We start from the raw sequence: 18,072 nt of genomic DNA, 5'->3' as shown, positions 1-18,072 counted from the left end.
CCAGCGTGTAGCCCAGACCTCAACCCTATAGACAATCTTTGGGGCATCATGTGTCGCAAAGTTTTCAGCAATGGTAGACAATAAACTTCTGTATCGGAACTTAAGAGATCCTTTGAGGAAGTATGGTACGAAATTGAGCCCCAAACCATGCAAGATTTAGTTTCTTCGATGGAAACTCGTATTTATGAACTAAAAAAGAAGAATGGATGCACAAGCAGGTTTTAAAACGGTTTTATTTAATTTTTATTTCGTTTGTGTCTAAACTTTTGAGACAATGTTAATTTTTTGTTACAATGTAAAAACTTGTAAAATGCACAAGTCAACTTTTCATTGCTTTAAATATTATATAGTATGCATAGCACCTTAGACTAAAGTAGTCTTAGGAAAACTGAATAAATAGATTTCGAAATTTGTGTGAACTTGCTCATTGTCTAAACTTTTGCGTCGCACTCTATGACTTCATTTTCAATAAGAAAATTGCTATGCATTTAAAGAAGTGAAAACATCGCCTGTCATACCTTGCGTTCCTAACTTATAAAAACTAAGCATAAAGTTATTCACTGTGCTGCGGTCTCTGGCGTTAATGTCTGTCGACCGCTTAGACCCCTTACAAATTACTTTCACCAGCATTGTTCAGAGCTCATTCGACTAGATTCTAACTTAAGGCGACTCACTTTTGTCTTTATGAACGTTTCAAGAGTTGAAATTTAAAAAATCAGCGTAATGTTGATTTCCCGAATTCCTTTAAAAAGGTTAGTATCGTACTGCCTCAAAATATGCTCTAAAATTCGTTGAGAAACTTCAGGCCTTTTTTTTTTTGTTGAAGTATTATGCTATTTTAAAATCCGAGAAGAGAAACATTTATGAGTCTTACCGCAATTTTTTTCATCCGCTTGGTCATCGCAATGAACTTTTCCATCACATCGGAAAGCAGGCGGATAACACTTCCTTCCACAAAACATCCAATGAGGTGGACATCGAAATTCGTATTGATTGCCTAAATGTAAAAGGATTCATCTTATAGACAGAAAATAAACTTTAAATTAAAATTTAAGCAAAAGATTTTTTTATACGAGTGTCGGATGTATGTTAGATATCTAGTATTTATTCTTTCTGCTTTTATCGGATGTTTTTGCATCCAAAAGTTCAATTTTTTACATTGAAAAAAGGGTTCCATGAAACCCCAAAACACGTGACTGTAGTTATCTGAAAATTTGTAAAATTCAACGTTGTTACATTTTCTTTTACATGGGGGTAGTTTGAAAAAGGTTTCAACTCAAATCTTTTCGCAAGATTCTTTACATCAATCATTACTCTACGATAAATACTTTAGTTCAATAACAAAAGTGAATTAAATCAAGGTCTTAAGCTCTTCAAACACCTTTAATCATGGTGAAATATTTCACTAATGTAGTTAATTGCCGCATAGGACGAGAATCATTAGTTAAGGCACCTAACAATGGTTCCATAAATTTTAACTTGTAGGAAATGAAGTAGAAAACAATGTATTTTAATTGATTAGTGAGTAAGTCTGCTATGTGTTTTAAAAATGAGAATAATTATTTGTACACTTACTGCAGAAATATTCGTCAGAGTTGTCTCCACAATCGTTTTGGTTGTCACAGAACCAGCCTTTGTCAATGCATTTACCGTTTAAACATTGAAACATTCCAGGAGGGCATGATGAAAAGACTGAAAATTACATGACAATCATTTTTAATAAAAAACATTAACTTAGATTCGTTACTGACAAATTTAAATCAAGCTTTTACAGTCAAAATTGAAGTCAGAACCTATCAAAAAAACACAAAAGAGAATCGCTCGAGGAATAATGAAAATATGCAAAAATGATTTTACCTCTACTTCAACTGTAAAGCACTTGAATAAATGTAGCAAACGGGAATAAATAACGCTTCCATCCTGATTATCAAAATGTTTTCAAAGGAAATCGTAAGTTTCAAAGATCACACCTTGTTAAACGCAGATGAGACCGGGGGCTAGTTGTTACGTGGGGTAACTATAGTTGAGGCAAAGTTAACTTGGAAGCGTCTCCAATGCTCTGATTAGCATCTGCACAGCCTTTCCAATGCTGCCAATTTAGGTTTACCCCAACTATAGTCACATTCAAATGTAAAATGAAACACGGCAGGGAAACTATAGTTGTTGCAAACATAACCTGGCAGCATTGTGAAGACTACGCATATATCAATCACAGCATTACGACGCTGCCAGGCTAGATTTGCCTCTACCCGACGAATCAGATTAAGATCAGCCATTTTGGATCGAAACGCGTGTTTGAGTGGTTTTCTTTTCCGGCAAGTTATCACGTATGGTGATTTTTCACTGCGAGCAATTATTAGCGGCACGTGAATAGTTTATTGAATCTTATGTAATTAAAAACTGAGCATATCTATGTATGTACCTATATATGTCCGAGTTACTTTTCCCGAACGCTAGTGAACTGACCAACGAACTAGGTATCGATAGATTCGCAATTTTCCCGTCTTTATGTTTGCCTATTTGACATAATCCTTCGATAATAGTTAGCGGAGATATCAATTAAAAACTATTAATAACGATACTTAGTTTTCGACATAAAATCCCAATTTTTCGAAAGCTTTCATCAATTCAAATTATTATTCAGCGCTTCATCTCGACTTTCCATAACAATGATGTTATTAAAATTTGTAGCGTGAAGGAAAAAAAATCATTTAGACGCGCGCGCGCGCGCGCGAAAGATCTGTTGTTATTTTTTTTCTCAAATATTAACAAGCAAAATTCTGGCTTTTTACTTCCTTTTAGAAAAGAGGTTGTATTCGTGAAAAATTTTTCACTCAAAAATCGACCTTAATTACCATGTTGCTCACCACCGAATGAATGTTGAGTTTTTTTTTCGGTTCGACCACACGTTGTTAAGTGCCTAAGAACGTATAGACACGTGAAATAACCATTTTGACGATTCCCGAGAAAAAAACAACGAGTTTTCTCGTGACGTCTGTATGTACGTATGTACGTGCGTATGTGTGTATGTATGTCACATAACTCAAGAACGGAATGTCGTAGAAAGTTGAAATTTGGTACGTTGACTCCTAGTGGCGTCTAGTTGTGCATCTCCCTCTTTGGTTGCATTCGGATGCTCCAAAGGGGGTTCGCGCCCCTTTTTGGGGAGAAATCATTGTTAATTTCGATATAAACTCAAGTGGTGTTATAATTTGGCGGACACTTGGCAATATATCGCCAGTCTTTTGGTCGCCAAGTTTTATCACCAACTTGGTGACAAATTTGGCGATTTTTTTTTATTTTATTTTATTTTATTTTATTTTTTGATCTGGTTTCAATTTTGTCACTGTTGGTGATATTTAGAGAGTAAACAATTGAATCACATTAAAACTGCCAATAATGAGAAAATGACATTAAATTGGAGTAAAAGGAAGTCATGTGATGCACACATCAGCTCGTCTTTTTTAAAAGCTTTTCCTGTAATCGTGGATTTAAAATGTTTTTTTTTTTTTTTTTTTTTGGTTATTTTTCCGCATCAACTGCAAGATTTTACTTTTTTTTTTCTTTTTCTTTTTTCAAGCCTGATTGTTGAACACGCGTCGCTTGACATAACTTTTATTTTCGAGGTAAACCGTGCAAAGTATATTATTTACTTGGTATTATTATTATTTTTCATACATTCATATATTTGGAGAAAAAGAATTGGCCATCAGCCTTTTTGGAACAATCGGTATCGGCCCATCGGCCAAAAAATGCCATCGGTCGAGCCCTAATTTTGAAAAGGCTGAACTCGATCCGGTCACTTAACTGTTTTACTGGCATGACTGTGTGATTTCAGGGGAATGAAGAAACGAAAGAATGGTCAACAATGAACGCCACCTACAGGAGTTTAGGGTTAATCCACTTTAGTTAGGGTTGCAATTTCAACTATCAAAATATCACCAAACAGGCAGTTGCTTCGTTCAAATGCAGAAGCAAATTTTACCCATCATACCTCGACGGGCGAATTTCTAGTTTCTAAATAATAAGTTAAGTAAGAATTGCCAAAACATTAGTTGCGTTCATAGTACCCATGTGATGATTCCACAGTATTGTGCGCGTTGCGGACATGACATTTGCAAACTTTGATCAAACATAACTCAGCAAAAAATTGAAAAATATGAATGTTTTTTTTTTTTTTTTTTTTTTGTGAAATCGGAATAAATTGCTCTTCATAAAGCAAAGTCTATTTAAGAGCTAAAAATAATATAAACTTCTTTAAAAAAAAAAAGCTGCAGTGTAGCGGACATGGCGCAAAAAACCTTACATTTTAATGAGTCTTCATACATATAGCAAATTCTCTAAATCTTATTAATAGACTGGCTGAACTCTCACGGCGATACTCGTGCCAAGAAATTTAAAGGATTTCCCTTAAATAAATGAAAATCCCCACAAACACCATTTAAACGAACTGATGTGTGCATCACATGACTTCCTTTTACTCCAAATTAATGTCATTTTCCCATTATTGGCAATCTTAATGTGATTCAATACTTTACTCTCTAAATATCACCAACAGTGGCCCAATCGAAACCAGATTTTAAAAAAAAAATCACCAAATTTGTTGCCAACTTGGCGACAAAACTTGGCGACCAAAAGACTGGCGATATATTGCCAAGTGTCCGCCAAATTATAATACCACATGAGTTTAAATCGAAATTAACAATGATTTCCCCCAAAAAAGGGGCAAAAGACCCCCTTAGGAACATCTGAATGCAACCAAAAGGGAAGGTGCACAACTAGACCCCACTAGGAGTCTACGTACCAAATTTAAACTTTCTAGGACATTCCGTTTTTGAGTTATGCCAGATACATACACACATACACACATACGCACGAACGCACATACATAAGTACATACAGACGTCACGAGAAAACTCGTTGTAATTAACTCGCTGATCGTCAAAATGGATATTTCGGGAGTCTATACGTTCCTAGGCATATATCCACGTGTGTTCGAGTTGAAAAGAAACCCCAACATTCATTCGGGGGTGAGCAAAATAGAAATTAAGGCCGATTTTTGAGTGAAAATTTTTTGGCGAATACAATACTTCCTTTTTTGTAAAAGAAAAAACTAAAAACGGTAAAAGTTCGTTTGCAAAATCATATATTTCTCCAAAGAAATAAAAAGCATTAAAATACATTAACAGTTGCTTTAAACTGTCGAATAATCCACCAAAGCCATAGTTTATCGCATATCTGGCAAAGCGACCAAGCTACTGGAACCCAGCCGATTAGAGAACGAAGCGAACTCCAATCAATTAGCGATCCGATCTTTTTAAAGAAAACGTTTAAACAAAAACCCCCTCTCTCCCCTTTCCTCCGTTGGGAGAAGAACGTCATTCCACTCCACCTAGAAAAAATGTTTTCAATTAAAATCCGCATTAAAAAATACAAAAGTGAAATTCCACTCTCCCAAGAAAAAAGAATTTAACTCAAATACGCTATACAATTTTTGGAAATGATCAATCCTCACCCGCTGGAAAATAGCGTTTCTTAAATTGTGTTCCACGGAACCCCAAGGTTCCATCAAGATTCTTCAAGGGTTCAACCTCCGGTCGAAAACGCGCCATATATAGTTGATGAACTATCGATAAATCAATGATTATAAATATTTGTCAATTTTTGTTAACTATTATATTATATTTTATCATTTTCTTCATGCATTAAATCTATATATATTCAATAATATTGATGACTTTATAATGGCAATTGATCCATTATAAATCTTTCACAATCTGATCAGCTTGTATCCACGAGTTTTGAGACCTTGGAAAGCCAACCCATTTAACAAACCGCTGGCAATTTTTTCCCCTACCTCTTGTTCGAATTACTTTTTCAATTGCCCAAAATTATTTCGATGATTTGTCTATTTTCTGCAATTCTTCGTTATAAAACCGCCCTTCAATTCCTTTAGAGTCAAAATCTTGTAGAACATAAGTAGCTGGGATTGTAGGATATCTTTTGTAAATGCGAAAAACTTCTTCCGTCCACCTCGGCAAATAGCCTTTGCGAAAAACTTTGCGAGCTTTCGATATTCTAACTACATCTCCTACTGCAAAACGGAATTGTGGTAGTGAACTGTAACTGTACAAACGTTTATATAGTTTTGGTTCATCGTCTACAGTTACTTTAAAAGGTTCAAATCCGTGAGCGCTGTGAATAGAATGATTGTATGAATCAACTAATGCTGGTAAAACATCATAATATCTGTAAGAGTTGCGAAAAGTAAAAACTTTGTATAATCTTTCTAAAAGTGTTCTATGAACACGTTCTAAAATTGCACATTTTGTCTCACTTTTTGTTGAATAGTGGTGAATATTATGTTTTTTTAACACCTCGTTAATATTTTTGTTATAAAATTCAACTCCCTTATCTGCTTGAAAATTTTTGGGTTTTGTTTTTTTTAATAATTTTTGAAAAACTTGTGCTAATGTTTTTGCTTTTTTATTTCTAACAGGAAATACTCTTAAATATCTAGAGAATACATCGATAATTGTTAAAATGTAACGATAACCTTTGTTAAATCGAGATAACTTTTTCACATCAACTAAATCACTTTGCCATAATTCATTTCTTCCATATGCAATTGTTTTGCATCTCTGAAATTTGTAACGAACAGGACGATGAAGTTTGTAAACGTCTTGTTTAGAAAGCCATTTCTGTAGAATATTTTTATGCACTCCGCTTGCTTTAGACAGTTGTTTTATCCCTCCGAAAGACCCTGGCTCTTTTGGATTGAAGTATAATTTTTTCAATCTGTCCAAGTTTGCCATTTTAATGGAGCTTTGTCTTCTTGAGATGAATGTGAGCTTGTCTCCTCAAATTCAGTTCATTTTGACAAAGTGACTTTTAAATTTGATTCTTGGGCTCCATATTTTTCAAGGTCTTGGATTACTTTTTCTGCAGATGATTCAGAACTTGACCTCCTGAATGCAGGATTTGTATCAGTTAAAGCCAATTGTTCATGCAGATTTAAATTTCCTATCCACTGGATTGGGATGTTACTTTTTAGTATAGTATCGAAAAAGGCATTAAATCTTCTAGGAGGAGTTATTCCTTTTATATCTTTCATCATATAACTAAATAAGTCTATTATAGTACTACGATATTCTGGTTTGCCATTTACTTCCAACTCATTTTGATCATTAAATGTGTAACCATTAGTAAGAAAACTTTCTATTATTGGTAAAATGATTTTTTTTTTATTTTTTGGTTCAACATATCCTATATATTTTGACAAATTAAAACTCCTAGATAAAGTTTTAGGTGCTTTTTCTGCAATGCTTTTCGTCAAAATGTCTGGAGTCTTATCTGGTGACAGTTCTGCCATCAGTTCTTTTGGAGCCTTTGTCGCTTTTTTATAAGCATCCATAAAGTATTTTGATTGTCTCGGAAATGCCTGCCTAGCAAAACAAGATACTTGGGACAAATCTCGGTTGTTACGAAATAAAACAATGTAATGTGTATTCAAACTTATAGCTCTCATTGCTTTTACTCTTGGAAAAAGGTTTTGCGCTATAAGTATTTTGCTGTACTTTTTGTGATGAGATCCAACAGTAAACATTTGAGATATTTCAGGTGTTAAACTATTCATCATATCATCTAAGACAATTAAATCACTTTCTTCTTCTGACGGTAACCCACATACAAATTTATAGGTTTTCTCTCTTAAAAACCATGGTTGCCAAACAGTGTGACACCAGACAAATTGTTTTATAGGGTGGTCATATAAACTTGTTCAGAAATAATTTGGCGAGCGAGTTCAGACTTGTCTGATTGGGAAGGACCAGTGATCATACAGGTAGTAGGATGTCCCAATTTTAACATTTTAACCAATCTAGCAAATTTCACAAACTTTTTCAAATTCTTCTCCTTTTAATTGAACACCAATTATTTCGGGTTTTAAAGTCTTAGTTTCATTTGACCAGAAATATCTCATATCAACCACTTCTTCGTTATTCTTTCTACAAACATGAAGAAATATCTTTCGACCAATATGTTTCGATATTGTGCAAGGGGTGTTAGTTATGTTTATGATTTTTTTCTTCATTTTTGGTACTCACACGTGAACGTAGCTTATGAAAAAAAACAGTTTCAATTGCAATAGCAACTAATACAAGTATAATAAAATAATTTTGCTTCAGCATTCTAAATTTGAACAACTGCGTTCGAAACTTTTCCAGAAATAATCTAATTCTCGAGTGCAATTAAATTTATAGTTAAAAAAGTCCAAATTATTGCATAACTTTTCCTTTGAATTGGACTAACGTTCAACCGTGCGAGACAAAATTCATTTAAAATCAAAAAAATTAAACATGCTAAGACTTTTGTTTTAACCTCTTGGGTCTGGATGGAATGCTCCCCAACTTGAATCTTCTGTTCTGTAAAACCTTTAGTTTCAAAACAGCACATTTGATCTGAAAGTCATTATTTGACTACTACTAACCGTTTCCTAAAATTAAAAAATAATTAAGGGAAAAACTTAAATCATAATATAATTATATTCCCATTTACACTAATGACATTTTCAATAGAAAATAATTAAGTGCATCTTCTTTAAAATCTGTAAATTTTAAAATTGTATTGTATAGTTACGATCGTCTTCTCTTTATTTCAGTTTGAATCGTATCTTGGTAACTACGGACGTACAATTTTAAGAACTACGGCTGATTTGTGTTTTCTTTGTAATAAGTCAGATTCGGGAGGTGAATCGCTTATTGAAGTAGTGCGTGGTATGAAATCTCTAAGAATTGCAAGTGTCGAACGAAACGATGGAAAAATTGATTATTTAAAATCAGTAACCTCTGTTAAAGTGCATGAAAAGTGCCTGTAAGAAATTATATGCTCCACGTGGCTACATTGCGTAATACTTGACAGAGATCCCAAGATTAAAAACTTAGGATCTCCATTATTGCATAATGGGGCTTTCCGCGATTGCCTACTAGCCCAGTCAATAAAGGTTTCGTGTCGCAACTAATTTAGGGAAAGCTAAATTTTTGCAGGTTGTTAGTACATAAAGTATACACTAAAAAAATGCAGCAAAGTCCCGACCCCCAACCCTCTTGCTTTCTCCCCCACTCCCTACGAAACATTGCAAGAGCAGTACTATGATTATACGCTTTTCGTGTCGCAACTAATTAGGAGAGATGAATTTTGGCAGGATGTTAGTACATAAAGTACACACTAAAGAGCCACAATGCCCCGACCCCCCCACACCTCTTGCTTTCCCCCCCCACCCCCTCCGAAACATTGCAATAGCGGTACTATGATTATACGATTTTTGTGTCGCAACTAATTAGGGGAAAGCTGAATTTCGGCAGGATGTTAGTACATAATGTATTCTTTAAAAATAGTACAAATTCCCGACCCCCACTACTCTTCCTCCCCCCTCACCCCCTACGAAACATTGCAAGAGCAGTAGTGCGCTTTTCGTGTTGCAACTAATTTGGGGAAAGCGAATGTTTTTCAAGATGTTAGTACAAAAAGTATACACTAAAATAAGACAAAGTCCCGACCCGCACCCCTCTTTCTCCCCCCTTCCGAAACATTGCAAGAGCAGTACTATGATTATACGCTTTTCGTGTCCCAACTAAATAGGGGAAAGCTGATTTTTTTTTCTCAAGATGTTGGTATAATAAAAAAAGACACAAACTTCCTACCCTTATTACTTCCCCCCCCCCCCCGCCCCTTCCGAAACATTGCAATTGCAGCATTATGATTATACGCTTACTGTTTGAAAACTAATGATGATACCGGAGTACTCCTTTTTTTATTTCACTTCTTCTAATATTATAAACCACTGGTGCCCAACCTACGTCCCACGGGTCACATCCGGTCCATGAAACTGATCAGTGTTAACCGTTGTTTTGCGAAATGTTACAACTCGAGGACTATGTAGCAACTAGTTTCTGAAAAACAGGATGCACTCAAAAAAAAAAGGCATCAAGTTATTATAACTCCAATTTTTCATTTATAAGGGGTCATTTAACAGTTTTTTGGCTTGGTCTGAAACATTATTACAATGCATTCTACTACAGTGTCCACACATAGACGTACAATTGAACCCATTTTTACGACAGCTACAGTTTGTAACACAATGTTTTACAGTTGCAAGATATTAGTAGGAGAATTTCACTTGGTGCAGAGAGGTAATTGTCGTGATCTTAGGAATCAGTCTGTTGCTTGAAATATATTTCCAAAGCCATTCTTCTGCTGAAAGTTTAAAACCTAACCAAGTTTGAATGAAAGTTTGTGAAAAGCAAGTAATCACAGAAATGTTCCTTACTTCCACCAACTTCAGAAGGTCACTCGTTAACATCTTTTTAAGGTTTCCACCAGAGTTTTTAGGGTAAACACCAGATTCAAACTTGGTTAGGTTTTAAACTTCCCCCAGAAGAGTGGGGTTGGCATTATACTTCATGCCACAGACTGATTCCTAAGTTCATGAAGATTACCTCTGCTTCAAGTGAACTTCTCCAATTAGTATCTTGCAATTGAAAAGGTTATGTCTTTCAGCAGTATCTGTCGTAAAGCTAGGTTCGATTGCACGTCTATGTGTGGATACTGCATTGGAATGCAGTGTAACAATATTTCGGACCCAACCAACGAAATATTAGAAGATGGCTCCTTATATAAGACTTAAAAGTAAAAACTAAAACTAATATTAAACGTTAATAATATCCGCTGCGAGAAAAAAAATCAGTTCAAATATACTATTCCTGATTTATTTAAAGCTTAAATAGTTAGCCAAGCATTATCATTATTTTGTAGACTATCGCTGACACAAACGAATTATAAACTTTTGTAACAAATATAATTCCATTATGGTAGTAAATACTTTAAGTGAACGTCATTACATTGTTGATCCATTTCAAGAAAATGACTATTATCATATTATTATCTATAAATTTTGTTCAAACATTTCTTTCCAAGACGTAATGATAAAAAGCTTTTAATTTGCTGAAGTCACTTTTTGGTTTTTGTTGTGATACTTCTGCATATGATTAAGTTGGTAAAATGGTCAAACTGAGCTATGTACATAAAAAGTGTATGTTTCATAATTTGTGTATAACAGTGGTCCCCAACAATGTTTTCAGAAACCAATTTCTAAATATTTGGCTAATAATTTGTAACATTTTCATTAATCGTGCTCTTTGAGTTGTAACATTTCACAAAACAACGGGCAACACGGATCAGCTTCGCGGACCGGATACGGCACAAGGGCCCTTGGTTGGGCACCACTGGTTTATAATATTGTTAGGAGTGAAATAAAAAAAGGAACACTCCGGTAACATCATAAATTTTCAAGCTGTACGTGTATAATCATAGTACTGAACTGATCGGTGTGCAATGTTTCGGAAGGAGGAGGGGGGGGTAGCAGCAAGAGAGATTGGGGTCGGGACTGTCTAGGTTTTAGTGTACACTTTATGTACTAACATCGTGCAAAAATTCAGCTTTCTCTTAATTAGCTGCGAAAAGAAAAGCGAATAATCATAATACTGCTCTTGATAGTCTAAGTTTTTCGGAGAGGGTGTGGGGGGGGGGGAGCAACAGGGGTAGGGGTCGGGACTTTGTGTTTTTTTTATTGTTTTCTTTATTTACTAACGTCCTGCCATTGAACTTTGTCGTCTTGAATTCAAATTATGTTTTTCACAATTTCAACTATCGAAATATCACTAAACAGGCAATAGCTGCGTTCAAATGCGGAAGAGTAGAAGCAATTTCTACCCGTCATACCTTGACGGGCGACTTTCTAGTATGTGAATACTAATATACCACATACTAATATACCGCATAGGTATAAATTACTATGCGTAATTTATACCTATATGTGGCATCTCTCCCACATAATGAGGAAAAGTACCAAACTTTTCCAACGTGTAAATGAAGGGGTGTTTTGTTCTTTTTATTTTTAGAAAGCAAAGTAAATACGCGAGGAAGCATACGGTAATTAGAGGGCAGTGGAGGGAAGTTAACGTAATTTTGGCAATTGAAAAGGTAAAAAAAGCAGAAATATCGAAAAATGAAGATGATAAAAGGTTATGGAATGCCGCGGGAAATGCTACATCAGGTTTTAAAGCTCGTGGAATATTTTCCCTCAATCCTAATGCTGTTCCAGATCAGTTCTTTGCTATGTCTGTTTTTATCAAAGTAGCTAATCCTGACATTTTCCTCTTGAAAGTGCTGCCACTCCAGCTCAGTGTCCACAAAAACCATCAAATTCCAGACAAACATCCATTTGTAAAGAAATCCCTGAAAAGATTCTTCGGAAGTCATACCCAATCCTAAAACTACCTACCTCGAAGCGAAAACAAGTTGCTTGTGATCGCGGAATGTAGGGAAAATTATTATTTAAAAAGAAAAAACTGACTGTATTAAATGTTTCTTTCGCCAAATATGACTGCATGGGTCATGTATACAATGTATGCACCGCATTGTAATAATTGTGGTAAATTTCAATAACATATATGGCATCTGTCCCACACTGAATGGCGTTTCTCCCACACGTTATGGGAGAGATGGTCTGATGTCAACTTACAATTTTTATTTTTTATTTATTTTATATTCAAGTGTAAAGCTCGTTAATAATAATTTTAGTACTTAATAATAGTGTAACTTTAAAATAAAACATACAGCGTTGATTTATATTGCATTTTGAATTTCTTATCTAATTTCTACAAAAAGTATAGCGTCTGTCCCACTTTTACCCTAAGCATTCAGAATAGTCATGTGAAGGATCACATTGTAAAACAGATTATTATGTGTTCACTGAAATTGCTTCATATTTTGGCATTTTAACTACTGGAAAATGTTTTATGCTACTAGCTTGAAAAGTTTTATGCTACTGAAATTATTTGGCCATTGCATCACCTGGTCATCTATAAAAGTACAGCAATCCATTGTCTTTCTTCAAAAACAAATTTGGGAGTTGACTTTGAAGTCACATGAGGCGATGTAGGATCATTTTCATGCTTTAATGGTATGTTAGAAAATAATGCTGCCTGATACATATTTTATTAACTTAAAAATCAAGAATTTAGGTAATTGCTACTGAGAGTGATGTTATTGGTCGAACAAATGTATTGATTTCATATTATGAAGGTTAGTCATGTTCCTTACGTTGTAGACATGAGAAATTTAAATTAAAATATATATATATTAAAAATGATATTTTTTTATCACATGGCTATCACATAGTAAATAGAAAGAAAAATTACAATTTCGAGGAAAATATACTAATCATTTTCCACGTTGCAACAAAAAGTTGAACATTTTAAATTAAAAAGACAACATTTTCCTCTACAAGTAGTACATCGTATTCAAACACAAGAGCCCAATATGTAGTTTTTTAAGTCATCAATTATACAGTTACAATATTTGCTTTAATCTATTTTGTTTAATTAGAAATATTAATGTTATAACACCAGAAAAAAAATCTTACATTTGTTGTATCTGCAACATTGCAAATATGAACAGTTAAGGAAATTAAAAAATGCATTAAACATAAAAAATCATGATTTACTTTCCCTCACATGGCTATAACGTTGTAAATGTGCAGAAAAAAACAATTTCTAAGAAAATTTACTAATTAATTGCAATATAGCAGTAGAAACTTGAGCATTTTTTATTGAAACTAACATTTTCTTCTAAATGCAACCCATATAAAAGCATAAAAGCTAAATATGCAATTTTTTTATTCATCAGTAAAGCATATATAATACTTGCTGTAATCTGTCATGTTTGATTAGAAACATTGAATGTTATGACAACAAAAAATTTTTTTCGTCATGTCCGCTACTTTTAAACTCGAATATATTCTCCAATATTTTTTGAAATTTGGAAATTTGTGTTTTTTTTTTTTTTTTTGGCAAAAATATTTTTATATTCATAAACTACGTTTAATTACCTTTAATTTGATGTGCAATATCATTGAGTTCTTTGAGCAGAATTTTTAAGCATATCAGGCTAGAATATTGTGGAATCACCCCATAAGTAAAATACTATCTTTAAATTGACTAGTTATGAGATGCTTAGCATTTTTTGCTTTAACTGGCTAGTTAGTAGTCACACTAGCTTAAACAGATATTAAATAATATAACTAGCGGCAAAAATATACCTGTAGGACAGAAAAAAAGGTACGAAGTACGTACGAATAAAACTTTGATATGACGGGCATGCATGGAAAAACCTTTCAAAAGTTTAAATCCAAAAAAATTTCACTATTGGTGACTGAGAAGCAGTAACATGATAAATCGCGAAGAGGGGGGGGGGGAATCTTGAAACAATCTATTTTTAGAATCTATCGAAAATTTTTCTAGATTATCGATTACGAACTTGGTATTGATAAGAAAAGACAAACCTTTCCATTACTGGTTGGCTGACTATAACTACTCATTAACCTTTACTAGTACTTTTTCTAATAAATTATGTTTTATGTCATGTGACTATATCCAACTCTCTAACTTCTGTACCACATAAAAGCTTACCCTCCAAGTAAGTGATTTCATATTCAAAAGATCTTTGCAACTTTAGTATAAAAATTTACATGGAATAATAAATTCAAATGCTTTATATGAGTCAAATTATTACTATTGCTCTGGGGCAAGTTGTTGCACTGTATCGAATTGTCATGTGAAAAGTTTCATTTTTAATAGATTTTAAAAGCTTTTGGCACGTTGAGCGATTTTTGATGGGAAGGGGAGGGGGGAGGATTTATGGTTTCACGTCCGGAACATATTAAAGTTTCGTTACCAAAAATGAAAAAGAATAATGGCAATGATAATTGTTGATAATCTTGACAAATTAATTTGAAGGCAAAATTTAAGGAAGCATAGAATTGTGCACAATAGACTTTTTAAACTTTATAAGCTTTTAAAACTTTGTCGAAACCGAAAATGAATAATCGTAATTAAAAAAGTAATTTCAATTCGTTTGTGACGGACTAAAGTTTTCACAGTCAAAAATTGCAGCCAGGTGATGCTCTGTGTTTTATCTCAAGAATTAAAGCAAGGATTCAGATGACAAATATTCCATTGGTAGACTTTAGAGGGTACAGGAGCTGATTCGAGGTTCGTGCAAATAGCTCTAGGGCCCCTTGGAGCTATTTGCAATCGAACGTTCTTTCCTGTTCATTGTGACTGCTTTTACTCAAGGGATAATGATACGAATTAAATTAAATTCGGAATTAAAGGAACTTACACACAAGCAGGTGCTGATTCAATTTGGGCAGCTGTTACTACAAGGGGGCTGATTTTTTTCATCGTTAACTCAAGTTATAATCAGCTTAATTAAATCCGCATCGTGATCAGCCACAAAGTGAAATAGCAGATCTCAGTCTGTAAGCAGGAAAAATGGGTCGAGCTGCGCAGTAGAGTTGATCCGATAAAAGACATCTCAATACGTTAACTCAGTTAAAGATTTTAACTAACTCCAACAGTCATATTCAGGAAAAACAGTATAGACGGATGTCCGTTCGACCGAGGGCGAACATGCTAGACTTCATAGAAGCTGAAAATATCCTTGAAAATCATAATGAAATATCAAGCAAATAAAAGTTTACTGCAGAAGACACATAAGTCATATAAATCAGTTATAAAAAATAACAAAGATAATCGAGGACTACATTTTCAACTCTGATCTTACTCTTCAGGACTGCATTAAGCACAGTTTTGTCAACCAATAATGAAAAGGCCGAACAAGAATGTAGTTTACTTTCCCAGGAGAGCCGACAATCTCGCCACTATCCAGTTCACCAACATACTCCGTAGTAATAACATGGATCGGATTTCAAATAGATTATTCAATGAATGGAAAGTCTCAACCAGACTCAAAAGATCTTTTACTTTCCATTTTGATTGAGATACCAGAAGTTGCATTAATTTAGAGTATTTCTCCCTAAATATTCTTTGAGAGCTTCTTTTTCTCAGAAAACCATCAAGACAAACAAGGATTTTAGTTTGAACCTATTACAACCTTGCTCAAAAAAAAGACCTTAGTGTCCATAACCAAAAAGACATTGAAAGCATTTAAAAGCTCTCCCATGGTAACTTCATGATTGCGTGCACTGATGGCTCCTCCAATAAACTCCTCAATAGAGAGGTTCAGACATCCTGACATCCTCTGTCTTCTACCGGATGTAAGTAAACACAAGTGTAAAAAAAGGAAAACAGGCCTCATAGAGTTTCAAATTTTATTAGCGAACTCTTGGCGATTAAGGAAGCTCTAACTCTCTCACTCAATGACTTGAATGTTTCAGGCCTAGCAGATGAGCTGGTAATCTTTCCTGGCTGTAAGTCGATCTTAGAAGCAATCACAAATGAAGACGCAAACATTACTTTTGCAATAAATTAACTGCTTGAGAGTCAGCACTATAAGGTAAATTTGTGTCATCTGCAACATGCATGCACATGGTAACATCAAAGGCAACGAGTGTGCCGACTCATTGGCCAAAGAAGCCCGTAAAGATCATCAAACTAGAAATACCACTACACTTGCAGATCAAACGCAGTTGCAAAGAACAGTCTACTACTTCACACCTCTTAAGGGCTACTTGTCACCGACTTTTACTGTCATAGAACTCCGACTTCGGTTATAGAAAGATTAAGTACAAATGATCTCAGAGCGATGAAAATTTTCTCGGACAAGAGTGGGACATACGTGCTTTTCATCTTGCTTTTTGCGCAGCAAAAGAGGGATCTCTGTAACTTTAATTCGCTTCGCTTTGCAATGTGACCTATTTTCATTGTTTTTGACTGTAAACATAAGGTGTACAAGTAAAAATTGTCAGTTAAAAATTATTTATTGAAAAGATTATGGATTTTAGGAAACAATTTCCGCAGCAATTGATTTCTTATACGAAATTTACCATCGCTGACTTTTTGAAAAGTAATATGTACTCACCTAAAGCAGGCAGAAGGAAAAAAACTACAGCACACCGAATCAAGTGACTCTTCCTCGGCCCGTCCATCTCGGCTCTGTGAGGGAAATTCCCCTTCTTAGGTTATGCTGTTTAAGATGATGCCACTAAGATTGAAAAATGTGTTATCGTTATCTATTTGTTTATAAAAACTTTATTATCTTCGTTTCCATGAAAAACATTCAGTTAAGAAAGATATCCAAATTTGTGACGAGATATAAATTATCGGTAGGTCAAGTCGCTATTCGCGAGACATGCGTCTGTACTAAAACTGGAACATCGTTTATCAAGTTATTTTTTGTTCCGGAGTTCTTCCTTTAGCAATAAGGAGGCCCATTTTAGAGCGACATGATACGACATTCTTATTACATTACATAAACGTCATTTTTGGAAACCTAGTTTTAGGCTTAGTACAAAACGAGATTTTTGTGAATCATGTACTGATTCAACCTTTTAACAGATGAGTACTTTTAAGATAGAGAAGGAGCAATAAGAAACTTCTAGGTTCATTTTTTTTCCAAGTCTAAAATAAAAATTAATTAAAAAGTGTACGTTTTGTGACGGAAAGGAGAAGAATTAATAATTTCCATTTATTGCAATAAAAGTAACCATAACTGTTATGAAATAAAAATATATATTGCGCTTTGCAAATATTGCGTTGCAGAATGAAGTAGTTTACAAAATTATCCCAATAAAAAAAGTAAAACGAGAAATATATATTTACTCGTAAAAGTTTTCATTTTAGTATAATTGGCCTTCAGCGAAATAGAGTTGTTTCCTTCAATCAAAATTGGCCGTTTTGACAGTTCAAAGACAAAGCGAATACAAAAAAAAAGGACGAAAAAAAGTCTTTTCAATTCGTATAATCAATTAGTTAAATCTATTTGAAAATCGAAACTTCCGAGAAAAGGGTGTGGCTAGCAGTGATGTCACAAATCATGATAGTGCATTTTGCTAACGAGTTATGATCTTTAGCATAGCGTAAGCTAAGCTTTAAAAAGATTTACTTTCCACTCTTGTTTCTGTATCGTTTCAATAAACGCTACATTTAGGTGGAATGAAGCGGATACTAGACGTAGAGTCTTCGAATTTTTCCCCACCGTTCGTTTTTCTCC

At 34.3% G+C, this 18,072-nt stretch overlaps 1 protein-coding gene across 1 annotated transcript in view; it reads right to left on the bottom strand.

Annotated features, from left to right (window-relative positions):
• The window catches only part of LOC129216868 (uncharacterized protein CG3556-like), an 80,381-nt gene extending 63,329 nt beyond the window's left edge, over positions 1-17,052 (bottom strand). The window contains exons 1-3 of the mRNA XM_054851083.1: positions 16,942-17,052; positions 1,576-1,692; positions 875-997 (exon numbers count right to left, since the gene is read on the bottom strand). Coding sequence (XP_054707058.1) covers positions 875-997; positions 1,576-1,692; positions 16,942-17,008 — 307 coding nt within the window. The 5' untranslated portion in view covers positions 17,009-17,052. The remainder of the gene's footprint in view (positions 1-874; positions 998-1,575; positions 1,693-16,941) is intronic.
• Between the last annotated feature and the right edge of the window lie 1,020 nt (positions 17,053-18,072).

Source organism: Uloborus diversus, chromosome 2 (assembly GCF_026930045.1).
Source record: "Uloborus diversus isolate 005 chromosome 2, Udiv.v.3.1, whole genome shotgun sequence".
Classification (NCBI taxonomy): Eukaryota; Metazoa; Arthropoda; class Arachnida; order Araneae; family Uloboridae; genus Uloborus; species Uloborus diversus.
The sequence above is the reverse complement of the archived record's forward strand: the minus strand, read 5'-3'. Positions and strand labels throughout refer to the sequence as shown.